This window comes from Megalobrama amblycephala, linkage group LG16 (genome assembly GCF_018812025.1).
Source record: "Megalobrama amblycephala isolate DHTTF-2021 linkage group LG16, ASM1881202v1, whole genome shotgun sequence".
Taxonomy (NCBI): Eukaryota; Metazoa; Chordata; class Actinopteri; order Cypriniformes; family Xenocyprididae; genus Megalobrama; species Megalobrama amblycephala.
This window is the reverse complement of record NC_063059.1, coordinates 3,165,994-3,193,023: the sequence shown is the minus strand read 5'-3', so window position 1 is coordinate 3,193,023 and position 27,030 is coordinate 3,165,994. Positions and strand designations below refer to the sequence as shown.

Here is a 27,030-nt window from a genome sequence, read left to right as displayed (position 1 = left end):
TCACATACCAAGGTACCTAATTTATATTAACAAGGGGAATATTGGTAACTGAGCAGAAACAGCATTAAAACATCCAAGAATCACCTGGTGGCAGACGTCAGCTGTCAGTTCAATGAGATTTTCCTTCACTGCAATAGGACGAGAACCAGTGGCATATTTCCCTCTGCTGCCGATCTGACTGATCTCACTGACGAGGGCATCATAGAGGTCGCGGAGCTGACCCTGCCATCTGACCCAGTCTTCCGCATGGGCACCTGTGCCAGCAAAGAGTCATTTTAAAGACTTCTCAAATATATATACTGTTCAAGAGTTTGGGGTCGATACTTATTTTATGTTTTTGAAATAAGTTTCTTATGCTTGCCAAAGCTGCATTCATTTGATAAGAATGCAATAAAACTGTAATATTGTGAAATATTATTACTTAAAAGAACTTTTTTTCAATTTTAATATAGCGTAATTTATTCATATGATGGCGAAGCTGAATTAATCCTGTCTTGAGTGTCAGTGATCCTTTAAAAATCATTCTAATGTGCTCAAGAAACATATTTAGGGGCCAAGCACTGAAGGTGCAGAGGCACCTATTGTATCCGTTGGCGTTCTTATTATTCTGCTTCTTCCGCTCGAGTCTATGGCAGCCCATAAAAAGTTGTGAAATTTGGCACACAGTTAGAGGACAGTCTAAGCTATGTCCATAGCAAATTTGGAGTCTCTAACTCAATCCCTCTAGCGCCACCAGCTGTCCAAAGTTGCACTTTTGTTTATGTTAATAACTTTTGAACCGTGAGGGTTAGAAACAAAATTCTTTTTTCCGATTCCTTCGATTGCACCCTATGACGTCATTTTCCATCATGAAAATTTTTCCGCCATTTTGAATTATTTGAAAAAACTATTTTTTCAAACTCCTCCTAGGCCGTTCCTCCGATTTTCAGGAAAATTGAACCAGATCATCTTCAGACCATGGCGACAAAAAGTTATAGAATTCAAGTCGATTCCTCAAACCGTTTTCAAAAAACACGCGAATGAATTTTACATAGCGCTTGCGAAAATAGACATAAGGCTGTATCTCCGCAACTCTTTATCGTATTCAGACTAAACTTCGTACATGTCATCACAAGCATGACCTGAGGCATCATGCAGCGTTTCGGCGCAGCGCCACCTACTGGTGCGGAGATATGAAAATTGGCTGTTTTTGCTTATAATTTCTGATGGGTTTGTCCAAAAATCATAAATTTGGTCTTGTTAGATTGGGGGCATCATGTCGAGTCAAATGATAACCAATTTTCCCATATCGGACATTTTGGCCGTCGACCATTTTGAATTTTGTGCTAAAATGCTGTATTTTACGAACGCATTAGCGTATCGTTACGAAACTCAGTATGGGTCATCAGCACAATGCCCTGAAGGAGCCTGAGAAGTTTACAAAAATGCTAATAACTTTTGACTATTTTAACTGATTGTAATGAAACTGGTCTCAGTAGATTCCTTGGGTAATGCCGAGAACACAGATATCAAATTTGCCATAGTCGGCTGAACTTCCTGTCCGCCACATTGTTTTTCTTTAAAAACATACTTTTTCGAACTCCTCCTAGACCGTTGCTCCGATTTTCACCAAAATCGAACCGTATGATCTTCAGACCATGCCGACAAGAAGTTATGGATTTCAAGTTGATATGTCAAACCGTTTTCATATACCGGAGCAACGAATTTGAGGCATGATGCAAAAACAACTCTTGAAGCTGTATCTCTGCATTGCTTTGACATATTGACACCAAACTTTGCAAGTGTCATTGTCACCTCACTCTGACCATACCACATTAATTAGGTCACAGCGCCACCTATTGGTCGAAAGTGATGAACCAGTAAATCCTCATTTTTGATCATTTTTCAGCTCTTTTGTCTAAAATGATCTTAAAAGGTCTTTAATTGCTCACTGTGGCGGTTGGTCTGATGCTCCCAGCCGTGTTGGCTGGCTTCTTGTGCCGTTTTTGTGCTTGGCCCCATAATTGCTGCTTGCAGCTATATTTCTATATTATTTTCAATGTTAAAAACAGCTGTGCTGCTTAATATTTTTGCTGGAAAGTGTGATACATTTTGTCAGGAGTTTTTTGATGAATATTTATTCAGCATTTATTGGAAATGTTTTTTGTACAAATTGACAAATGAATCTGGAACGTTTGCTTTGGTGTCCAGCGTAGACACGACATTAAAAATAAAATAAACCTGCATCGCCTCCGAGGACAAAATGCATGGCACTGCCGTATCTTTTAATAAAAGATATTTTAAAAAATGGCATTATGTTGAGAAAAACTCACAAAGCAGTTCGTTGGGAAATGTGACGAACAAATAAAAGCTATCTTTCAGTCGCTCAGGAACGGCATTAAAAATAAACATCAGTCATGCATTTGGAAGGCTATGCAAAGTTTTTGGAGGTGCAGTTTCTTTACATCCACTCACAGAATCATGTTTGAGTTTGACGGCGTTACTCGACATCTCGCTCCTGTGATTGATGGACAGACATGATTTGGTCAGAACACACCTACTTGATTACATACAACGATAAAGCATGTTACAGGGTGTGTCGATATCCGGGAGTTTCAGAAGGGTAGAAAACAATAATTCATATTTTAAACTGGGGAATGAGTTCTGAAACTTTCAGTATATTTTTATTTTGAGAACATTTTGATTCCTCCTTTTCATGACCCTTTTAAAGGGATAGTTCCCCCAAATTTTGTCATTATTTACTCACCCTAATGTGGTTCCAAACCCGTAAGACTTTCATTCATCTTCTGAACATGCAGCACGTTTGAACTTCAGCAAGAACCAATGAGATTAATTTGTGTATAGTTAAAATGCAGTGCATTTTAAATGACTGTTGTATCATTACCTGTCTCTAAAGTCTTTGCCCCTTTTGGGTGATGAACACAAAGCTGGAGGTGGAAAAACTTCACGAGCTCCTCTTTTAGTACTGAGCTGGGTCTCTTCTGAGTATAAACACACAGCATAGCGGACAGAACCTCCTCCCCCAGAGCACACACCCTCTTCCTGCAGGACAGAAGCACTGAGCGCAGAAACACGTTCACAGCAGAGACCAGGTTCTCCAGAACCATCGGCTGTCTTTCCTCCCTGAGGAAGAACATCACAACACAAGTTAAGCATATACTTTTTTTTTAATTAGAAAAAAAAAAAAACATGTGATAAGCATTAAACGATACCTGGTGTTGCTCAGAGCCTTCAGGAAGAATTTAAAGAGACTGTGGGATAACCCCTCCGTTTGGACACAACAGCCCCAAACAACCGTGTAGATGATGCGACTCACTTGGACTCTGTTGATTGACTTTGATCCCTTATTGAACAGCCCACAGTACAGATCCAACAGACCTGCACAACAAACAAAATGACAACAGGAATGCTGATTAACATGATTAACAAAACAGAAACTATATGGATAATGCTCGAATGTGACAGCGACGATCGTCTGTAAAGTTTTAGTTCAAGAATTAATTTATCTGTTTCAGACTTCAATACAAGAACCTCAGGGAAAATGTAAAAGGGAAGTTCACCCAAAAATGGAAATTCACATAAATAAATAAATACACACGAATAGAGATGTTACACTGGTCTTGCACTCACTGTGCCACTGCTGCTGGCTCATCTCACACCAGTATTTACGGACAGACAGGATGTTCTTGAGCAGAATACTGCTGTAGTCCTCGCCGTACGCCGTACAGCTGAACGAACTCTGTAAGACCTCCACCACATGAGACAGCAGCTCAGCACATTTTAACTTTGGACCGCCTGCAGAACAGAAGAGTGATTTTCTGTAAACAAAAACCACATAAATATCTACTATGGATACAGAGCGAACTCTCTTGAACTGTCATGAACAGTATCAGTAACTCAGACATTACGTTGGTTGGCGCATCTGATGAAATACTTCATCAGGCTGCTGATTTCCTGCATCTTCTTCTGCCGGTTTGCATGTGTGGTGGCGGAGACGTTGGCTTTTCCTGACTGTAGAAGTTCTGTCTCTTTTTGAAGAAACTTTTGTAAAAATCTGTAAGGAAAAATCATTATGAGTGCACTCTCAGCTCATGGACAGAATAAAAAAAGATGAACAGAAACAGACCGGAAAACAGCATCCCAGGTGAGCTGCTTGGAGCCTTTGGAGACTTTGCATCCTGACGTACGATCAAGTTCCTCCACCGTGTCTGGTGAACGGATGAGTCTCCTGAAGCGATCCACCTCTTTCTGGAAAAAAACGAAACAAAAACATCAGTCAAGTCACAACATTAATTTATAAAATACTAGGGATGCACCGATATGAAAATTTTGTCCAATACCGATAACCGATATTAAACAATATTTGAAAGCCGATAACCGATATATTGACCAATAAATCTAAATTAAAATTTTTATATAATTTTTGAGAGCCTGAGTACAAAAACAAAAGTCTCGCCATTAAAAGCCATGTCCAAGCACACAATTGTAATGTTCTCATTACAATTTTATGTAGTCTATACGACAGATTTGCGCTGCACATGTTGTACTTAACAGTATTTTCCTTTTTGAAGTGATTTCAATCTTATTTCAAGCGATTCAAAACCATCATGGTGGACAGGGCACATCTGAATGTCTCAGCTGAAGGAAATAATCCATTATTTATCAGTAGGTTGCTGATGTGCAATACGAGAATTTGATGTGCTACTTAAATTAATTTGTTGTGGTAAGTCTACAACTGTTGTGGTAGTAAAAACTAAAGTATACTACAGTATGTATTACAGTTTATCAGTCACTATAGTTAATACCAAAGTCCCTTTAAAACAAGTCATTTCACTCAAATTTGAAACGCCTCTCGGGCATCCTGGGCATCATGCAATCTCTTTGAATGGGGAAACATCAAATTCTCCAAAACTGTTCGCCAACCTTACGATTAAATTTCATATTTGAAATCACCAATGAAATCTAACAACAACCGGCTCATAAATTTAGTTTATAAACGCGTGAATCATGACAAAAAAAAATATCGTTCAGGCTGGCTCAAGCTAATGCGCATGCGCAGACCTAAATGCGCGTCTCTTCTGAGGCGCGCGTCTGACTGTTTCTATAGAAACCGGTGATTCTAACGGCCACTGAAGTGACGCGATGACTTTACCAGTCGGCGATTGGCTCTTGTTTAGAAGGCGGGACTTTCCGCCATATTGCGCGTTACACTTTCTCCCATTCAAAACAATACGAGTGACACGTCTTGTGTTATTACTACAGTATGCTGTAGCATTCATAAACAAAGTGTTGTAAATACTATAATATATACAGTATACTACAATTTACTATAATAAATAGTATTTTTGTCATGCGTGTTATTAATCTCTTACACTGATTATTTATTACATTTCAAGTCTTCCTCTTAGCATTCAAATTCAAATTACAATATTGTTTCCTTCCTTTTTTCCTTGTTTCCAAAGCCATATTCTCAATGCAACGCTCTGATGTTTAGTGACAGCAGTGCTGAAGCTGAGGTGATGTCGGTCACACACCTTCCTCTCTGTGGCTTTCTCATGCTCCAGTCCTCGGCAGCAGATCAGCAGCTCGTGCAGCGCCAGACTCATGACTGTGTCTCAGAAGAGCTTCATCACAATTGTTTAGGAGCATGAACAGAGTGACAAGTGTCTGTTTGACTGCGCATCCTGATGATATCTGCTACGAGAGGGTCAAAACTAACAATCCGACGCAACTTACACACTCAATCTATTAATATAGAAAGTCTGCTCTGAAAATAAGGCTTCTCTCTGTTATATGTCTGCTTACAGTACTTTATTTATCCTCCGCTTCTTCTTCAACTTTCTACCCATGCGTCTCACATCAGTACCGCCTTTCATTCTTCTTCACTGGCGCTGCTTGAGCTCCACTACTGCCATCTAAAGCATGGAGGAAGTACTGGCTCATGAATATTAATTACATAGTGATGACGTCTGCAGAAAATTGTATAGACTTTTATAGAATAAAGTCTGTTTGTAAATGGCTGTAACTGGGTTTAGAAATGGCAAATATAATATTATAATAATATTAATATATTATAAAAAAATACAGTTTATATAAATTTTACTACATTAACTTTCATTGTTATATTATATTTATTTTTATATATAATTTTGTCACTCTCACTTTCCCTTTTATATACTGTATAGACTATAGAACAACTCTATATAAAACAATAGTGGATTAAACATCAAAATTTAACAATGTTTTAATATAATCTTCTCCCTTTAAAGGGTTAGTTCACCCAAAAATGAAAATTCTGTAATTTATTACTCACCCTCATGTCGTTCCACACCTGTAAGACCTTCGTTAATCTTCAGAACACAAATTAAGATATTTTTGATGAAATCCGATGGCTCAGTGAGGCCTGCATAGCCAGCAATGGCATTTCCCCTCTCAAGATCCATTAATGTACTAAAAACATATTTAAATCAGTTCATGTGAGTACAGTGGTTCAATATTAATATTATAAAGTGACGAGAATATTTTTGGTGCACCAAAAAAATGTTTTTTTAACAATATCTAGTGATGGCCAATTTCAAAACACTGCTTCATGAAGCTTCTGAGCTTTATGAATCTTTTGTTTCGATTCAGTGATTCAGATCACCTATCAAACGGCTAAACTGCTGAAATCACGTGACTTTGGCGCTCCGATTCGATTCATAAAGCTCTGAAGCAGTGTTTAGAAATCGCCCATCACTATATTGTTGAAAAGTCGTTATTTTGGGGGTTTTTTGGTGCACAAAAAGTATCCGTGTCGCTTTATAATATTAAGATAGAACCACTGAACCAGTGTTAATTTTTACAGCAAATTTTGATTTAGTTTTTGTCATAGTCTTTTGACTAAAATGCCAGTCATATTTTAGTCATCGGAAATTGTTTTAGTTTTAGTCTAGTTTTAGTCGACTAAATATCATAAGATTTTAGTTGACTAAATCTACCGCCAAAACAGACTGTTTTTGACTGTTCAAGTTCAAAAAGACACGAAAAAGCAAAATTCAGTACTTTTTTAGGGATTGACACACTTATCATTGAGGTACTATTATAGTTTTCGTTTAAAATTTTAATTAGATTTTTAGTTTTTCTGCTTTCATTGTAATTTTAGTTAAAAGTTTTGTCATAATTCATCAACATTAGCTCATAAGCAATCGCTTGGCATAAATGCGCCATTCATTAATTGTGTAGCAGTCTGAAGTGCTGCCGCTCGAGCCTGTAAAGCTGAAATCACATGACTTTGGCGCTCTGATTCACTGATTCAATTCGTAAAGCTCTGAAGCAGTGTTTAGAAATCAGTCCATAAAGATATTGTTAAAAAGGTGTTATTCAGTTTTTTTTGGCGAACAAAAATATTATCGTCTCTTAATAATATTAAGATAGAACTACTCACATGAACTGATTTAAATATGTTTTTAGTAACTTTATGGACCTTGAGAGTTTCAATGGCTTTGCTCTCTATAAAGGCCTCACTGAATGACAGGATGGTGAGTAATTAATGACATTATTTTTATTTTTTGGGTGAACTAACGCTTTAAATACTTTAGTCAGTTCAAGAATAATTAATGTAATTTTGTATTATTTATTTGAAAGAGCCGTACATGGGATTTAGAAAGTAATAATAAGTAACGCAATACTTTTTAGAGAGAGAGTAATTAGTACAGTAATCTAATTACACTGCTGAAGATGTAATCAGTAGCTGATAATACATTATTTTTTAGAGTAACTAGTGTAACGCATTTTGGATTTCCCGCTCTTCTTTGTAGAGCTCACGTGAACTAATTTAATATTCATGAGTCAGAACGCATTGTCCCCGCCCTCATTTCCCCGCCTCTTTCGCTCCGTCATGGCGGCCGCCAGGAGACACAAGCGCGTGGCAGCGTCTCAGCCGGGGTTTTTGCCTCTTAAATCGGATCTGGACGGCAACAGTTCGGATATCAAACGGCGAAAACGCGTGAACAAAAATAAGAAAAAGAACTGGAACAAATACAGTGACATCCAGGATGTGGAGGAGTTTCTGGAAGACGTGCGGCTTCAGGAGAAAGCAGTCGGGTATGTAAATATGGGCTATTATTAACCATTAACATTGATGGAATTGATTAACCTCTTATATTTATATTTATTAGCATATCTATAGTCTGCTTTCTTCCAGTAGACTACATACAAAACATTAATTTAGTTTATATGTGACTGTGCAGTATATAGTCGATGAGAGTCACGTGGCTGTTTTGTGTAGTACATTTCGTTTGTATTGTATTAATATTATTATTACAGAGTACAGAAGAGATTCTGAACAAACACTGATTATTTCTTCTCCTTTCTTCATTTATAGGGGGTTGATAGCAGAAAAACCCGACGACAGTCTCTTCTTTGTGGACACTGGTGAAAAAGACAAAGACACACAACCACGTAAGTATTAAAGGTGCCGTAGAACGCGTTTTCAAAAGATGTAATATAAGTCTAAGGTGTCCCCTGAATGTGTCTGAAGTTTCAGCTCAAAATAACCTCTTGATTTTTTTTTTTATTCATTTTTTTTAACTGCCTATTTTGGGGCATCATTAAATATGCGCCGATTCAGGCTGCGGCCCCTTTAAATTCTCGCGCTCCCCGCCCACGGAGCTCGCAACTGCCTTAAACAGCATAAACAAAGTTCACACAGCTAATATAACCCTCAAAATGGATCTTTACAAAGTGTTCGTCATGCAGCTTGTCTAATCGTGTAAGTACAGTGTTTTATTTGGATGTTTACATTTGATTCTGAATGAATTTGAGGCTATGCTCTGTGGCTAACGGGTTAATGCTACACTGTTGGAGAGATTTATAAAGAATGAAGTTGTGTTTATGAATTATACAGACTGCAAGTGTTTAAAAATGAAAATAACGACAGTCTTGTCTCCGTGAATACAGTAAGAAACGATGATAACTTTAACGACATTTAACAGTACATTAGCAACATGCTAACAAAACATTTAGAAAGACAATTTACAAATATCACCAAAAATATCATGTTCTCACGGATCATGTCAGTTATTATTGCTCCATCTGCCATTTTTTGCTGTTGACCTTGCTTGCTTACCTAGTCTGATGATTCAGCTGTGCACAGATCCAGACGTTAACTGGCTGCCCTTGTCTAATGCCTTGAACATGAGCTGGCATATGCAAATATTGGGGGTCATACATATTAATGATCACTGACAAGCCACGCAATATCGCGTTCATATTGCAGATGAATCGCCTTCGATAATGAACGCGATATTGCGTAGCTTGTCAGTGATCTACAGCTCTGTCTATTAAATGCTGCTCCATTTGAAAGCAGGTGATGGCGATTTAGCGGTAATCAGGGAACCGGCTTTACTGACGAAATGCGCGTGACAATCTCATGCGATATATCGTGCAGCCCTAATCCCGACTGTTACGTAACAGTCGGTGTTATGTTGAGATTCGCCTGTTCTTCGGAGGTCTTTTAAACAAATGAGATTTATATAAGGAGGAGGAAACAATGGAGTTTGAGACTCACTGTATGTCATTTCCATGTACTGAACTCTTGTTATTTGACTATGCCGAGGTAAATTCAATTTTTAATTCTAGGGTACCTTTAAGTCCTCTCTTTGTACACTATGCCACAGTTTTTTCCTGTTCAATCCATAATTGTTTTTCTTGTTGATAGAGACGACAGTCAAGAAAGGTAAACGCTCAAAACCTTTGCGGATAGATCTGATTCTCCGTCCGGATTCCCTCATACCTGCTCCCAAAAAGTGAGTACAGCACAACTGTAAGATTTGAATTCAAAATGACCCGTAATCTGCATCCTCCTGCCCGCTGATGATCTCATCCTTGCGCTCCCAGCATTTCTTTGGGAATGTGAAGATAACACTATGGAACTTGGAGGCTGTTGTGTGAACAGCCGCCCAGGATCTGAGGGCAGGATTCAGTTACTGAGATCTTATTCTCTTGTCCGATGCCATTATGTAATGATGAAATGGTGAAATATATATTATAATTACATGCGTGCACACAATTGCAGAGATGAAAGTATTAAAGGAAATACTTACTGCACCACATATATACCGTTAAGATATTCCGATCGTATCCAAACCCTGATTCTCCTGATGTTCTTTCAGTGTCTTGGCGTTCCAGCAGCCCAATGCTAAAAAGCAGCGGCGCATGGCAGAGAAAGCAGCGAAGTTGGCGGCTATGGGAGTTGTGCCACGGAGAGAAAAGCTTCTTCAACTCCGAAGGGCCGCAGCTGCCTCTGGGCTGTCTGTTAAAGAGAAACCAGTGGCCAATAATAATCCAGAAAGAGCGTTTTATGACCTGTGGAGTGCAGGTGGTGAGTGGAGGCCATCTTTACACTTTCTCTTATATGTCAGTCATGTATTCAAGTGGCATAATGTTGCTCAATGTCCAACAGCACCAGAGACGGCCGATCCCTACTTCCTCGAACAGACTAAGAAAAAGCTTGTCAAGGTGAGAGCAGTGTGTTCATTTGTGGTCTGTTGTTTTGTGATTAACATTGTCTTTAGAAAAATATTCACTCAGTTGGACAGTGGATGTACTTAGTGGTTGACTAATATATCGGCCAATATTTGACATACTTTATAGGGTTAGTTCACCCAAAAATGAAAATTCTGTCATTTATTACTCACCCTCATGCCGTTCCACACCCGTAAGACCTTCGTTAATCTTCAGAACACAAATTAAGATATTTTAGTTGAAATCCGATGGCTCCGTGAGGCCTGCATAGTCAGCAATGACATTTCCTCTCTCAAGATCCATAAATGTACTAAAAACATATTTAAATCAGTTCATGTGAGTACAGTGGTTCAATATTAATATTATAAAGTGACGAGAATATTTTTGGTGCGCCAAAAAACAAAACAAAATAATGACTTTAGCGATGGCCGATTTCAAAACAGAGTTATGAATCAGTGTGTCGAATCAGCGGTTCGGAGCGCCAAAGTCATGTGATTTCAGCAGTTGGCAGTTTGACACGCGATCCGAATCATGATTTGACATAGGGCTGGACGATTAATCGAAAAGTAATCGAAACCGAAATTCAGAACCTCTAACCGACGTAATTTTCCCATGTCGGTTATTTCGGTTTTTTAATCCTGTTAATACTTCCCCCTTAAAAACATAACTGCGTGTGGAGCCACGTGACTCCGCCCCGTCCAGTCAGTGGCATAAAAGCAAACACTCATACAAACAGCTGCGCAAAACGTGAAGATCGCGCGCACACAGAGGAACGCAGAAACTTGTTGTCAGCCCTGTCCTGTGATTTATCACTAAAATAGCTTAGAAACTCAAAAGTTATAGCATCTATTTTTTCTACTTTTGAAGGAACTATTTACAACCCACAGCTTCACAATTAATAGAGAGACGGTATGACTAATTCACACACGCAATCACTACTGGTACTGTGCTAATTTATCTTTATCTGATTTACAACGAGCAAAAACCTGTAAGAAATGTTACAAACCATAGATAAAATAACTGCTGATAGTGAGCTATGATGTCAGATCACTCTTTCAACAGGAAAAAATATATCCCACCTTAATAGTCAATCATAGGCTATTTACAGTGCAAACCTTGTGAGTGAACTATGAGGGGAAAAAAAAAAAATCAGAAATAAAATAATCGTTCATTAATCCTAATCGAGGTAAAATGTTCAATTAATCGAGGTTTTGATTTTAGGCCATAATCGTCCAGCCCTAATTTGACACACTGATTCATTTGTGCTCCAAATCTTCCTTAAGCAGGAAGTGTTTTGTGTTGCTGCGTGTTTTGAAATTGGCCATCACTAAATAAGATGTTATTTTGTTTTTTTGGAGCACCAAAAATATTCTCGCCGCTTTATAATATTAATATTGAACCACTGTACTCACATGAACTGATTTAAATATGTTTTTAGTACATTAATGGCTCTTGAGAGAGGAAATGTCATTGCTGGCCTCACTGAGCCATAAGGTTTTCAACTAAAATATCTTAATTTGTGTTCTGAAGATGAAGGTCTTATGGGTGTAGAACAGAATGAGGGTGAGTAATAAATGACATTATTTTCATTTTTGGGTGAACTAACCCTTTAAAGGAACTTTATCAGTTGGAATGATAAATCAGGGCTCAACGCTAAGGATTTTTTCTTGATTTTTGGTTCAAATTTTTACTTGCTCCGCAAACACTTTCACTTGCCCCAAGAAAATGGGCCTATAAAATAAGTATAGTTATTGTTTTCGTTGTTTTTGTTACATTTAACCTCAATAAATAGGGTTATGACACCAAAAGCTACTAGATTAACTCACTTAAATTTTAAATATTGTTAAATTTTGTTAGACAAATAAACAGTCAAGTAATAAAATAGTAAGAAATAATCAAATTACGAGCACAAATAAATTCAACAGAACAAACATATAAATGAAATAAATGGTGCTTTTCAAGTTTTTCATGTAGGTTTAAACAGGAGATTTTCGGGTACAGAAATTGTAGTCTAATGTAGGCTATAGCTAACTATATAACTATAGATTAAACTTTATTAAAGTTAATCAGTCAAGAGCAGTTACAGATGCATAAATAATGTTCTGAAATGTTGAAAATATAAAACGTTGCTGTTATTTGAAATTATTTAAAAAATGAAAAGACACTTTAAATGTCTTTAAACCCACCAGTAGGTGGCAGAGAATCACTGTTAATGAGCGAATCATTGAGATTCAACCGATTCATTCAAACGGCTGATTCATTCAGGAAGTGTTGCTCAGGGAAGCAAAACAATTCTGTGGACTTTGGAACTATTTTCGTTGGTGAAATACAGCGAAACAGATGATTTGGTGTCTAAAATGTAAGCCACTTGATATTAAGTTCTTGTTCATTAAACTGTACGCTGAATAAAATATCACATTTGTAATCATTCTGATATGAGAAAAAACGGCGCTGTGTAATATTGTTTAACTATATTAAATTATATAAATATAAAAGATATACAGGGGCACTTTTGCCCCTTATCTTGAATTCTGATGCATTCTAAAGGCATTTTAATAGACTAAATCACTCAGTGAAAGCGTCACTCTAAATATGCACGCGCACTAGTCTAACCTACCAGACTGTCACATAGTGCATGTGTGCTCTCAATGGGTGTTTTTTTTTAATATTTCTCATAAGTTTATGAAAGTTGATGCTGAAATTGTAGTATTTATTTTACAATCATTATGCATGTTATTTACTATCTTTAAATAAAATGGTGTGATGTCACATATATTGGTTTTATATCAACCATCAGCCACAAAACATCCATATCGGTTGACTGCTAGGTTTAGCCGTTGTTGTTCATGTGCTGAATTCATTCGTTTTCCTCTTAAAGAGACCAGACAGACTGAACGAGAAGCCTTCAGTTCTTCCTGCGATTGAGGTCGTCGCTCCTGGAGCCTCATACAACCCAGACTTCTTTTCTCACCAGGTAAAATCCAGCCTGTTTCTGCTACACAAAGCTCTTTCCATCAGAAAACATTGATTTGATCATTTTATGTCACATCTGTTTGTTTTGAAATCAATGTGTGTGTTTTTCTAGGACCTGCTTCGTGAAGCCCATGAAGTGGAGGTCAAGAAGCTGAAAGCAGAGGAAAGGTTGAAACGTCAGCTGGCTGTGAATGAGGACATCGCCACTAAGGTACAACCTCAAACCTTATGCTAACACCTTCAGTCAGTGGTCAGGTGACAGAGGGGGTGCTTGAACAAAAGCAGCCCAACATGGCCCCGCCCCCTTTGTTGTGTGTTCTCGAGGGCGGGGTTTATGTAAATTTTAGGGTTAGTGATGTCACCAATCCAGGAAGAAGCTCGTTGTAGTCCCTACCAGCCGTTTGTTGTTTATGATCAAACGGCAACATTACACACTAACTAAAGTTAAAAGAGTCAAATCATAATCAAGAGCACCCTTTTAAAATAGTAAGCATTATGCAGTACTTTGGGACGCTAGCATTCTGTTTTGGCTCCATGTTTAGATGGGAATGTGTCCACCTGCTGTTCTAAATATAGATGTGTTTGTGTTTGTAGGAGAGCAACTTTAAAGAGCAGGTGGAGGGGCTGATTGAAGAAGGGGATTCTGAACCGGAAGAGCCAGAAGGGGACGCCGAAGACACAGTCACTGGGCCGACTGCAACACAGGAAAAGAAAACTGAGAGAGAGAGGAAGAAGGAGAAGGCCCAAAGGATCAAGGTAAGGAAGCAGAATGAACTTGCCTTGTGACCAAGCTGGGCATGAATCTCTTGATTCACAATCAAACCTTTAATTTATTGAACAGGAGTTGCAGACGAAGGCAGAGCGTCAGAAGGTTGACAAGCAGCAGCAGTTATTCCAGTTGCGATCCATCCGTTCCGACCTGAAGAAGCAGGAACAGAGGACCAAGATGAGACAGGCTCAACGCAAGGCCAAACAGGAGGCGCAGAAGAGCACGCCTCGCCGACTGGGCAGACTCAAGTCAGTTTCTTTAACTTTGACTCTTATGTTCTCCAGCTGTCTGTCATGATGGGGAAAATTGTGCTTTTGTGTAGGGCTGGACGATTATGACCTAAAATCAAAACCTCGATTTTGTTAGTCTGCAAAGACAGTCTTTGGACCGGGTCACTCTGAAAGAAATCAAGAGAATCATGCCTTCTGAGTTGTCCAAAAAACAAACAAACTTGAAGACAGCTGAAGAGTCATCTCCGCTAGGTCTGCATGTATGCCTTAATGCAAGAAACTCATAAAGTAGCGTTATGATAACCTTCATTTATTGGCATGAGTATCGATAATAGGAAATAGCGCAGACCCAAGAAACAATAATGTGGGTAAATAACACCAGAGTAAAATGGAAAGTACCACCTCACAACAATGATGCACTTCTGCTAAATTTGAGCAGACCCTGGAAAGATATAAACACTGATCAAAAATAAGTAAATGAAACTGTTATGCTTCAAATAAAGCTTGTATTGCATTATGCCAGTAGGTGGCGTCCAGTGACTGTTAAAATGTATTATCAAAAACTCTAGATGAAACAAGTCTTCATTCATTTCAAATGATTTTTCTACATAATGAGTTCATTTAAAATGCATATTTTTAAATAGTCTCATTTATAACATTATAGACATTTATAAATAGACTCGTTTATAACTTTTTGTCAGGATTTTGCTGAGTCTGTTTTGTTTTCAGAATCATGGGAGAACTGTGATCTGTATTTTTTTTTATTTTATTTTTTTTAATCCAGATTATCCAGAGTCATAAATTAATCTTAAAAGAATATATAATATTTTTGGCATCTAACTTATACTATTTGCTCTGTTTCTAGTATTAAAATGTACAATCTTACAGACTAGGATGAAGTCTTCATGTACATTAACAAGGATTTGGGATAATCATGATGATAATCCAGGATTCTGAATGTTTTCTTAATTTAAAGATGTTTTGTATCCAGCGTGTGAACTTCTGCAAACCATTTTAGGTATGCCTAAGTAGATCGAAGTAATACGGCCAACATCACATAATTTGAACCTTTTTACAGAACGTCGGGCAAAAAAAAAATCACTTTCTCTATTGTCACACATTTGATCGAACTTGATCATTCAACCCTGTTATTGTGGGAGGATAATCAATGGCAATTTCTTGATTTTAGGAAATATGAATCAATAACTGCACACTACAGTTTGGTACCAACTTACATAGGCCTTTGTGTATGATCTTAAGGGTTAGTTCACCCAAAAATGAAAATTATGTCATTAATGACTCACCCTCATGTCGTTCCAAACCCGTAAGACCTTCGTTCATCTTCGGAACACAGTTTAAGATATTTTAGATTTAGTCCGAGAGCTTTCTGTCCCTCCATTGAAAATGTATGTAGGGTATACTGTCCATGTCCAGAAAGGTAATAAAAACATCATCAAAGTAGTCCATGTGACATCAGTGGGTCAGTTAGAATTTGTTAAAGCATCGAAAATACATTTTGGTCCAAAAATAACAAAAACTATGACTTTATTCAGCATTGTATTCTCTTCCAGAATCCTTTCCATTGAATTGATTCCATTGAATTGATTCCATTGAATCCTTTCATCTGTCGGCGTTGGTAAAGCACTTTTACGTGGTTGTCTTTGGCGATTAGGACATCCGCGACATGCACACTTACACACCATTTAAAAAAATATAGCAATACCAAAATACAAACAATGTAGAGTAGCTTGAATACAGCGTGCGTCTCCCTCAGACTGGAAACGAAGCTCGGGCGCACCAGATAACACGTCAGCAGCGTCTTACATCAGCAGCGTCACTGCGAAGTCGTGAACCCGGATTGACAACAGACCCGGAAGAGAAGACAATGCTGAATAAAGTCATAGTTTTTGTTATTTTTGGACCAAAATGTATTTTTGATGCTTCAAAATGTCGCGGATGTCCTAATCGCCAAAAACAACCACGGCGACAGATGAAAGGATTCAATGGAATCAGTTCAATGGAATCAGTTCAATGGAATCAGTTCAATGGAATCAGTTCAATGGAATCAGTTCAATGGAATCAATTCAATGGAAAGGATTCCGTAAGAGAAAACAATGCTGAATAAAGTCGTAGTTTTTGTTATTTTTGGACCAAAATGTATTTTCGATGCTTCTAAATCTTCTAACTGACCCTCTGATGTCACATGGACTACTTTGATGATGTTTTCATTACCTTTCTGGACATGGACAGTATACCGTACATACATTTTCAATGGAGGGACAGAAAGCTCTCGGACTAAATCTAAAATATCTTAAACTGTGTTCCGAAGATGAACGAAGGTCGTACGGGTTTGGAACGACATGAGGGTGAGTCATTAATGACATCATTTTTGGGTGACCTAACCCTTTAGTTTAGGCAATACTATTACACACAACTATGTTATGCTATTACTATGGCAGGTTCAGGTGTGTTTGATTAGGGTTGGAGCTAAATTGTGCAGGACAGTGGGTCCCCAGGAGCAGGGCTGAGTTACCGTGTAAATAGGCCTGTTTGATTAAATAATTGGTTGTTGCAATCAGATAATTGTGCTTTGACTGTATTATCACATGTGTCAGCATTAGGAGTTTTCACACATCAACTGATTTAAAAAAAATCAATGAGATTAATCTGACAATAATTTAGCCTCTCCAGGTGAGGTATTTTCTGACGGGTTACTGACACTTTGTTGTGAAAGAGCATATTTTGGCATTAGGGCTGGTTAAGATTGTCAGTTTTGCACCATATTCATCAAAAGTGCTCTGCTCACAAAGATATGTAACAAAAACACAAAGGTTGGTGAAGATGTAACCTCTTGTTCTTTGATTGTAACTAAAACAGTGTTTTATTTTCCTGTAGGTTTCAGGCACCTGATCTAGATATTCAGCTCAGCGATGAGCTTGCCGGCTCTCTCCGCAGTCTGAAGGTATGTGTTTATCTGTCTGTGTTGAGCTCTGACTGACTTCCAGCTGCATGTCGTTTGTGATAACACGTGTTTCTTTGTCTTGCAGCCAGAGGGCAGCATCCTAAAAGATCGATTTAAGAGCTTACAGAAGAGAAACCTTATTGAGCCCAGAGAAAGAGCCAAGTAAGATCAATGCCTTACTGCTTTGTGTAAAATAGATTCTGTTAATGTGGAATAATAGGCTTTGTGACAAGCTGACACTACAATGCTTTCTCTTTAATTTCATCTTCATTTCCATTTTTTAATCTTTCCTACTCTTTTCAGGTTTAAGAGGAAGTACAAGCTGAAATACACAGAGAAGAGAGCCTTCAGGGAGATACAGTGACCGCACAGAGTTGTTTCTTATGGTGTCCTATTCATATTGCAATACGAAAATAAATGTTCTATTCAAACGACCTCTTGCCTCAGTGGTGTTTCTGAAAATGCCAAGTCGATTTTATTTCTTTTTTTCCAATTCACACTGTTGCAGATCAGCCTTTCAGAAAACCATCATTTAGTGCCTCCAGTCAGCAAGCCAAAGGTGACCGTGGCAAAGGGAAAAATCCATAAGATGTGAAGATTGTGGGAAAAAACCTTGACAGGAACCAGACTCAGCTGGGGGAGCCCTTCCCCCTCTAGAAAGCCACACATTACAATAAATGTACTGCATATGCCAAATATTTTCTATTTATGTAGTATGTGCAATACTAATCATATGCTAATTGAATAATGTTTGAACATCTTATAAATCATTATTGTATTGATTGTGTTGTACTGTGTTTTTGTTCACTGTAGTTCTAGTGAATGCGGTCAGTTAAAACTAAATGCTTCACTCACGCACAGCTGCAGATTGTGGTTGTCGCTCCAGGCATTGCCTAATCCAGGTCGTCTGCCTGCCAAACAGGCTAAAATTAAGGCCACTAATGTCTATTATTTATTTGCGAATGTAAGAACTTTAACTATTGTGACCCATTTGTGAATGAGTTCAAATTATTAGAATTGTAAATAAAGCATTGTACTATGGAAGTGGCAGTGTGCAGCATTTGAGAATCTCACAACATAGTGCAAGTTAAGTTGACCTTTTGTTAACATTTTAGCAATGTTTTATGGAGTCATGGGAACTTTTATTCTTCTCAATCTTAAAGGATTAGTTCACTTTCAAATTAAAATTTCCTGATAATTTACTCTCCTCCATGTCATCCAAGATGTTCATGTCTTTCTTCGGTCGAAAAGAAATAAAGGTTTTTGATGAAAACATTCCAGGATTTTTCTCCTTATAGTGGACTTCACTGGACCCCAAACGGTTGAAGGTCCAAATGACGGTTTCAGTGCAGCTTCAAAGCATTTTACACGATCCCAGAGGAGAAATAAGGGTCTTATCTAGAGAAACCATCGGCCATTTTCAAAAAAAAAATGTATACATTTTAACCAAAAATGCTCATTTTGAACTAGCTCTCTTCTTCTTCTCTATTTGAATTCCAGCAGTGTAGACACTGCTAAGTGTATCACTGCCCTCCTCAGGTCAAAGTTTGAACTAAATTGTCATGTACAATATGCTTGTGCAAGTATATAACAATTAGTTCAAACTTTGACCTGTGTGTGGAGGGCAGTAATACACTTAGCAGTGTCTACACTGCTGGAAATCAAATAGAGAAGAAGAAGAGAGCTGGTTCAAGATGAGCATTTGTGGTTAAAATGTATAAAATTTTAATTTTTTCTTTAGAAAATGGCTGATGGTTTCTCTAGATAAGACTCTTGTTCCTCGTCTGGGATCATGTAGAGCTCTTTGAAGCTGCACTGAAACTGACGTTTGGACCTTCAACCCATTGAACCCCAGTGAAGTCCACTATATGGAGAAAAATCCTGAAATGTTTTCCTCAAAAACCTTCATTTCTTTTCCACTGAAGAAAGACATGAACATCTTAGATGACATGGGGGTGAGTAAATTATCAGGAAATTTTAATTTGAAAGTGAACTAATCCTTTAAAGGGATAGTTAACCCAAAAATATAAATTCTGCCTCATGTCATTCGAAACCTGTATGCCTTTCTTTTGTGGAACACAAGATATTTTGAAACCATTTTGTTGACTAATAACTTCCATTGTATGGATGGGGAAAAAACCTGAAACATCTCAAAATACCTTCTTTTATGTTTCAATAAGAAAGAAAACAAACACTTTACATGAAGGTGAGCAAATGATGACAGAATTTTCATTTTTGGGTGAATAAAGTTCACTTTAGTTGACTTCAGAACTAAAATTTCCTGATAATTTACTCACTCTCATGTCATCCAAGATGTTCATGTCTTTCTTTCTTCAGTGGAAAAGAAATTAATTAATTTTTGAGGAAAACATTCCAGGATTTTTCTCCTTATAGTGGACTTCACTGGGGTTCAACGGGTTGAAGGTCCAAATGTCAGTTTCAGTGCAGCTTCAAAGAGCTCTACATGATCCCAGATGAGGAATAAGAGTCTGATCTAGAGAAACCATCGGCCATTTTCTAAAATAATAAAAATTATATACTTTTTAACCACAAATGCTCATCTTGCACTGCTCTGTGATGCACCACACATTATATAAGTGTATTTTTTTATCAAGTATAATAAGAAGTACACTTTGTATTGCATTTCTAACACAACCACTTTTTGACGGGGGTGAGGAGAATGAGGAGGTGTGGGATTGATTCAGTCCCATTATCCTTAGCTTTAATTAAGGCCTCTGCCGGGGAAACAAGGGCTTTTCCCCCTTGCTTCTCCCCTGGTAACAGCGTGCAAAGCTGATTATCATGCAGTTGTGGGTGAATGTAATCTTACCTAAAGAGACGCCCACCCTGGTCATCATCTCTGATCCGTGCTGTCCGGTGGAACGTCAGTAATCCTGTTCTGTTGCCAGATTCACCTCAGTGACTTCCTGTTAATATTTTCACATCTGTGAAGGATGGTAATGACAGACACGGTAACTGAATCTTGAGTTGTAGGGTTGTAATAACACATTTGTAGAGGTGTTATAAGTCATCAAAGTCTCTTTAAGTATTTCTAAGTATTAAGTAATGCTCGCTTTCTTCACCTGGAACTAATTAAATTCAATAAAAATGCCAGAGTCTCAACTGACTTCATGCAGTACTGAGGTGATATGCAATGACTGATGGGTAATTATTGTAAAGTGATGTATTGATGTACCTATTATTCCCTATAACTACATCTAAAAAAATAACTGAAAAAGAGATCCACAAATCAGGTTCGTTGCTACAGGTAATGAATGAGAGAACTTCAAAGCCTATAAAGATCAGTGTGAATCGTCAAACAAGATTAGGGAAAGTGCACAGAGTCACAAGAGGATTAAACTGAAACAACAGGATAAGAAGTTGACAGCAAAGCACCAAAGTTATGGTGTGAAATGTATTCCGTTGTGTAAAACTGCTCTAATGTGTAAAGGTAATCTGTTTGTAAAGGTGTTATAAATCTGCTCTGTTTTAACTGATCAGGGGTGCGTTTCCCGAACAACGATGTAACTCGCTGCTGAACTACTATAGTACGATGCATTGTTGAACAAATCAACTAGCTAGTCACGACTGTTTCTCGAAACCGTATTGTCGCAAACCTGTCGTTCAACCACGTCGGTGAATGACGTCACACAGGTGGAGTTGAATTAATGCTAGAATTTCTGCTATAAATGGACATGGCATTAGAGCACTAGTTCTCATTTTCCGCAGTTATTTTGCTTTATTTCCAGATTAAATCAAATGCTTGTTTTGACGTACTAGAGCACATGCGCACTCTCCAAAAACGGTGCTTTAAATCTCTTGACAAACTAAAATATGTAAATGACATTTGTCTATATTCAAAATAAAAGATATACATTGTACTTAATGTCATTGTGGCGAGCAGGGCGGGCGAGAGCCGTGAGGGAACGGTGCGAGGCCGGTGACACGAGAGATAATGAGCTCCACCTGTGAGGCACACCGGCCTTGAGTCTCTCACGGAGGAGCTCCGGAAGCATAAAAGGAGGAGCGACGACAGTGAAGGACGAGAGAGGACTGCCGGCATTACTTTCGTTACGTTCTTTGTTTATTTTATTAAAGATTATTGTTTTAACGTTCGCCAGTTCCCACCTCCTTCTTCCCGTACATACGAACTGTGTTACATTGGTGTCGAAACCCGGGAGGAAGGAGGGACATGCTGTCGAAGATCCCTCGCTGCTGAGGGGGATCGCGGTGCTGCGGAGGTAGGGCAGCGTGGGAGTGAAGACCGCGAGAGGCTGCCCGAGGCGGTGGTGCTGGAGCCTAGTGACAGGTGGGACGGAGAGCTCGATGCCGTGCTCCTGGGACGAGGTGGGGTGGCTGCCATCCAGGAGGGAGCGGAGGAGTCGGCGCCGTCTGCCATGGGCTGGAGCCTGCTACCGTCCGCCATGAAGGGGAGGACCAGGGGACGGCGGACTCGCTGCCGGCTGCCCTCAGCTGGAGGAGCCATCGCCAGCCACCAGGATCAAGCCGTCCATCGAGCGTCCAGTACCATCGCATGGCACCGCGAGGAAGAGCCTCTCGGCTGGCTGAGGACAGAGCGGCAGTGTGTCTGGGAACCGGACCAAGAATTTTTTTTCCCTCTCTTTTTCCTCTCTTTCCTCTCTCGTTCTGTCGCTCCCTGTGCTTCCGTCTCCTTTCTCTCGTCTGTCCTTACCCCCAGGTGCTGCGGCCGCCGAGACAGGCCCCCGGGGGGGAGTAGAGCGCAGTCACGGGAGTACCCCCCGGCCTGCGAGGGGCGATGGGGGTATGTGACGAGCAGGGCGGGTGAGAGCCGTGAGGGAATGGCGCGAGGCCGGTGATGTGAGAGATAATGAGCTCCACCTGCGAGGCGCACCGGCCTTGAGTCTCTCACAGAGGAGGTCCGGAAGCATAAAAGGAGGAGCGACGACAGTGAAGGACGAGAGAGGACCAGGCCTGGATATTATTTTATGTTTTATTATGTTTGTGTGGCCGGCAGACATCCGCGAGGGTCTGCCGGCATTACTTCCGTTATGTTCTTTGTTTATTTTATTAAAAATTATTGTTTTAACGTTCGCCGGTTTCCGCCTCCTTCTTCCCGTATATACGAACTGTGTTACAGTCAGCTTGCTTATTGTGCTCAAGATAAGGATTTATTAAGTCCACATGTCATAAAAACAGGAAACTATGCTTCTAACTACAGCTCGAGAGCTGTCATTCCAACCACACAAGTTTGCGATGCAGTTTGTGAATGTTTGTTTGAACTATGGATTCGGGAAACACCAAATCGTTGAACTATGTAATTAACGACAGAACTTGCGATGTTAGTTGGCTAACAATGCTTTTGGGAAACACACCCCAGTTGTGTAAACCTACTCTTATACATAAAGGTGGTATGAAGTTGTTCTATTGTGTAGAGGTTTGTAATGTTGCTCTGCTTTGTAGAGGTGTTGTAAATCTTGGTGTAAAGTTACTCTGTGTAAAACTGCTCTGTTACGTAAAGGTGGTGTAAAGTTGTCCAGCTGTGTAGAGGTTTGTAGAGCTGTTCTGTTGTGTAAAGGTGTTGTAAATCTGCTCTGTTTTGTAAAACATATCTGTTTGAAAGGTGGTTTCATGAGTTCGTTTCCTCATAAAATGTTTAAGCCAATACGGTTAAACGTATTTGGCTTGCTGTCCGCTGTGGAGGGGCTCGAGGAAACAGCTTCAACTCGAGCTTGGCTATCCCCCCCAGGGACTACTAGTGCCTGGAAGAGGAGTACAATAGATGAGATGCCTAAATTATGTGGTGGAGTTGGGGAGGTGGAGGGATATCGAAACAACTGATGCCAGAGCAGGGTGAGTAGCTGTTTATATGCTCTGGTCGTAATTGAAAGATTAGGGTTCCCTCCTCTTGAGATTATGTTTGAATTTCACTAATTGAAAGATTAGATGGGTTCATTCCTCCCGAAATTACATGGTGAACTTGTGTAAAGGTGCTCTGTAAACCTACTCGGTTGTAAAAAGGTGGTGTAAAGTTATTCTATCATGCAGAGATCTGTAAAGTTTATTCTGTTGTGTAAAGGTGGTGTAAAGCTGCTCTGTTTTGTAAAACATATCTTTTTAAAGGTGGTGTAACTTGTGTAAAAGCTGCTGTTTTTTGTCATTTTCATTATTTCCCATTTTTCCATGTCCTTTCTGTCTTTAGATCATCAGCCTGTGTCAGTTTAAACATTTTTGCACATCTTTTTTTTCATGCTATTTGCTCAACACTTCTGTTTCTGACATAGCGAGAGAGACAAAAATGGGATTGCGATTGGATATGAAAGGAGGAGTTTGGTTGGATATGTGGTGTGTGGATGAGAGGAAAGGAGAGGAGGGGTAGCATGATGATTTCTCCCGCTAATCCTCTGGACACACGCACAAGCCAGGTGCCCACGAGAGAGACAGAGAAAGAGGCTTGAAGAGTGAAAGGTGAATGAACAGGGTTAATTTAAAGAAGAACTGTTCAAATAAAGAGTGCCATCAGTTGGCACCACCGCTTGAAGCAGATACTCGTGCAACAGATCAAGAGCACTGACTTGTGTGTGTGTGTGTGAGAGAGGCAGGAGGCGGCACACTTATCAAGAGCGACAGAGAGAACGTTAGGCGAACAGAGTGGAGGGAGGGAGGGAGGGAGAGCAAAGTAGAAAACGAGAGTGTGGCAAGACAGCGGCTCATAGTGACAGCAGGGGCAGAGGGAGGCAGAGCGAGCGAGCAAGCAGGGGAAGAGAAAACTGACAGTGGGGGGGAATGCAGGAAAGACACTGAAGCTGGAGTGCTGGAGGAGAAAACTGGAGAATGCAGACTGCCTGCCGAGGCTAGATAGAAACATTAGGAAGCAACAGTGAGGAAGCAGAGAGAAAGTGTGGAAATGTGTGATGTGCTTAAATCGCCGCGTGGAGCGTGTCTGTGAGAGCGTGTCTGATTGTCTGTGCCAACAATACTGCCAGGAAAACGTGCTTGGTGGATTATGAGAGATCAAGAAGAGGACGATTGTGTGTGTGTGTCAGAGTGTGTGTGTTTAATGGTGAACAAAAGGGCTAGGTGCAGCTTGTCCGCGAGTGTGCGTGTTTAGATAGGGAAAACCGAGCAGCTGGAGAGTTGCTTGAGGAACGGGAAAAGATAGTGCAGACACTTGAGGATGCCAGGGCATTCAGGGACAAGCACAGCTCTCCGATTCTGCACTCTTAATGTAACTGCTGTCTGAGCACTTCAAACCCAACAAGGGAAAGCAAACAGAGACTGCTGAAGGCAGAAAGCATGGGTGCACGTGTCTTCTCCAGCCATCAGCGGAACTATCTGTAGGCATCTCTGTTGCTGTTGACTACCTCAAAGAGACGAAACGGAGGGTTTCTTCCGAGGTCTGCGTGAAGGATCGGTGGGGGTCCAAAATAGTGTCTAGTGATCCCTGGATGTCTTCAGCACCCAGCCATGGGAGAGTGGACCATTCTAGAGCGCCTCCTGGAGGCTGCTGTGCAGCAGCACTCTACAATGATTGGAAGGTAAGAAATGCGAAATCAATGAAACGATCGGCTTCAGTTGTTTTGAAGAGATGATCATTAACCTTTGCTACGGTTCCAATAATTGATTTTAGTGTTAAGGTACTGTGCATTCTCCTCTCATGGTTTGACATGCAGAGGCAACTGCAAGAAAGCCACTGATGGGCTGAATTTCTGAAGAGTAAAAACACTGTTACTTTGTTTAACAGGCACAATATGTCAACTTCTGTGTCTAAGTTAGTTCGGAGCAGAATTACCTTTGTGTTAAACACAACACAATCTCATTGCACTTGGTTATTTCTTTTGAATTCGTACCATCTCGTTTGTATGATCCGCTTACGCCGCAGTGATGGTTATGTTCAGGGGTGCGGTTAGGGGTGGACACGCATTTTTCGTATCATAAAAAATCGCCACCTAGTAAAATAGTCATGTTTTCCCATCAGATCGGGTTGTCTAAATCCGTAAGCTGAAGTATTACACAGAGTACATGCAGAGTGACTCGTCTCATACCATTTGTGCTATGGACATGAATGAACCATGTGGCTTATTAAGTAGTAATAACATGTGCAATTACTTTTTCAAATGATCTGCATCTGGCAAGTGATAAAACTGCCAATATCTAGGGCATGGCTTCACAGAAACTGTTTGATTTACCTGCAAAACAAAGGCACAGATCATTCCAAGGCAACAGATACAAGTAAATATATAGCTGAAAAATGACTTAAATGCAAATACTGACTATATATATATATATTGGTGGATTATGAGAATTACTGTGCAGTGGTTCTTAATCCTCTTCCCGGAGACGACAGCACTGCACATTTTGTCTTTCTTCTCTGGCGCACCCAGTTTGGTTCATAAAGCTCTCTGCTAATGAGCTGACAGCTTGATTCGTGTGCATTAAATAGGGGAGACATACACAATGTGCAGATCTGTGGTTCCCCAGGACCAGGATTAAGAAGCTCTACTGTATAGTGTTATGGGTCCATAATGGTGGCTTACGGTGAAGAGAGAGAATGACCTCACGGCTGAGCTTTCAACTAATCCTGCGGGCACCGTGAGCTCCTATTGGTCGATCTCAAGCTTCAGCAGATCCAATGTTTGAACCACTGAAGCTTGCGAGACCTCAAGTGACATCGCCTGCTCGGGTGATGCTATTTTCTCTTCAAGTTCAGCCCCTCATGTTCTCTTCTTCGTTTGTAATTTAGATATAAACGTCCTGCCAGATTTAGCTCGGACAAGCATTGCATAAAAAGACATATTGCTTGATGCTTGTTTAAGCTACATGTGGTTTTAGCTTGTCGTTTTTCTGTGTGCAGCGCTTTTCTCAGAAACACGCTAATTTGTCTTAGCCTGTCATCTGAATTCATCTTGAAGGCAATCACTGTCAAGCAGTGTACATTAAGGCAGTCAGCCAGAAGACATGGGGTGTGAAATGGTTCAGACATCCAAACAGCCATCTAACAAATGCTTAGCATTCAGGTTGTTGGTGACTCACCTACTGACAGTATGTCATATATCAAATGACCGGCATAGGTCACGACCATCTAAGCTATGATGTAATGGATGACTCCACCTCATCCAGCAGGGTCTGGCACACAATAATAGACTCAAATGAGACGTTTCGCTGAATCTGCAGTTCATTGCTATGCTGGAACCCAGAATACACATCGATTCCATCGCAACAGATGCTTGAATTTGTCTTTCCATTCACGAGACAGAATGATTGGCATGTTTTTGCCATGTTTTTCTCTTGCCATTGATTTGCTCTGGCATCGATTTGGCTGGTCAGACGTTGAGCAACACTTTCATAGAGGTGCCGATGGGCTGAATATGAATGATTACCCTGATCAAATCTCATTCACCAGCCACTGCCCCCACACTCACACTTCAGTGAGCGCAGGCTGCTTGGCAGCCAATGGTGAATTGCACTACGCCTGACAGGGTATGCCTCAGTCTCAAGGGACTGTTTCATTCATTATGTTTGGCATTAGTGAGGTGATGTGGGTAGTTTTCTGTGTTTTTCTGATGTGAGCTGTTACGAGGAGGTTAATGAATTTGTGTAAATATGGAGGCTGT

The 27,030-nt window shown here is 39.8% G+C and overlaps 3 protein-coding genes across 4 annotated transcripts in view; 2 read left to right on the top strand and 1 right to left on the bottom strand.

Moving 5' to 3' along the window:
• The window catches only part of atm (ATM serine/threonine kinase), a 74,710-nt gene extending 68,835 nt beyond the window's left edge, over positions 1-5,875 (bottom strand). The window contains exons 1-7 of the mRNA XM_048160175.1: positions 5,535-5,875; positions 4,127-4,248; positions 3,909-4,054; positions 3,631-3,795; positions 3,213-3,378; positions 2,885-3,123; positions 85-254 (exon numbers count right to left, since the gene is read on the bottom strand). Of these exons, the coding sequence (XP_048016132.1) occupies positions 85-254; positions 2,885-3,123; positions 3,213-3,378; positions 3,631-3,795; positions 3,909-4,054; positions 4,127-4,248; positions 5,535-5,606 (1,080 nt within the window). The 5' untranslated portion in view covers positions 5,607-5,875. The remainder of the gene's footprint in view (positions 1-84; positions 255-2,884; positions 3,124-3,212; positions 3,379-3,630; positions 3,796-3,908; positions 4,055-4,126; positions 4,249-5,534) is intronic.
• Positions 5,876-7,853: 1,978 nt separating this feature from the next.
• On the top strand, positions 7,854-18,219 carry nop53 (NOP53 ribosome biogenesis factor). 2 transcript variants are annotated; one of them, XM_048161396.1, is made up of 13 exons: positions 7,854-8,082; positions 8,363-8,439; positions 9,698-9,785; positions 10,152-10,360; positions 10,442-10,497; positions 13,382-13,477; positions 13,589-13,687; positions 14,071-14,232; positions 14,318-14,493; positions 17,371-17,437; positions 17,523-17,599; positions 17,741-17,823; positions 17,946-18,219. In XM_048161396.1, exons 1-12 carry the CDS (start codon positions 7,877-7,879, stop codon positions 17,799-17,801), a joined length of 1,374 nt encoding a protein of 457 aa, XP_048017353.1. In that variant the 5' UTR covers positions 7,854-7,876; the 3' UTR covers positions 17,802-17,823; positions 17,946-18,219. The 2 variants fall into 2 exon arrangements, with proteins under 2 accessions (XP_048017353.1, XP_048017352.1); XM_048161395.1 differs by lacking the exon at positions 17,946-18,219 and having other exon boundaries at positions 17,741-17,871.
• Positions 18,220-24,103: 5,884 nt separating this feature from the next.
• LOC125249267 (gap junction delta-2 protein) overlaps positions 24,104-27,030 on the top strand; it is a 35,031-nt gene continuing 32,104 nt past the window's right edge. Inside the window, exon 1 of the mRNA XM_048161526.1 lies at positions 24,104-24,954. Within this exon, the coding sequence (XP_048017483.1) occupies positions 24,884-24,954 (71 nt within the window). The 5' untranslated portion in view covers positions 24,104-24,883. The remainder of the gene's footprint in view (positions 24,955-27,030) is intronic.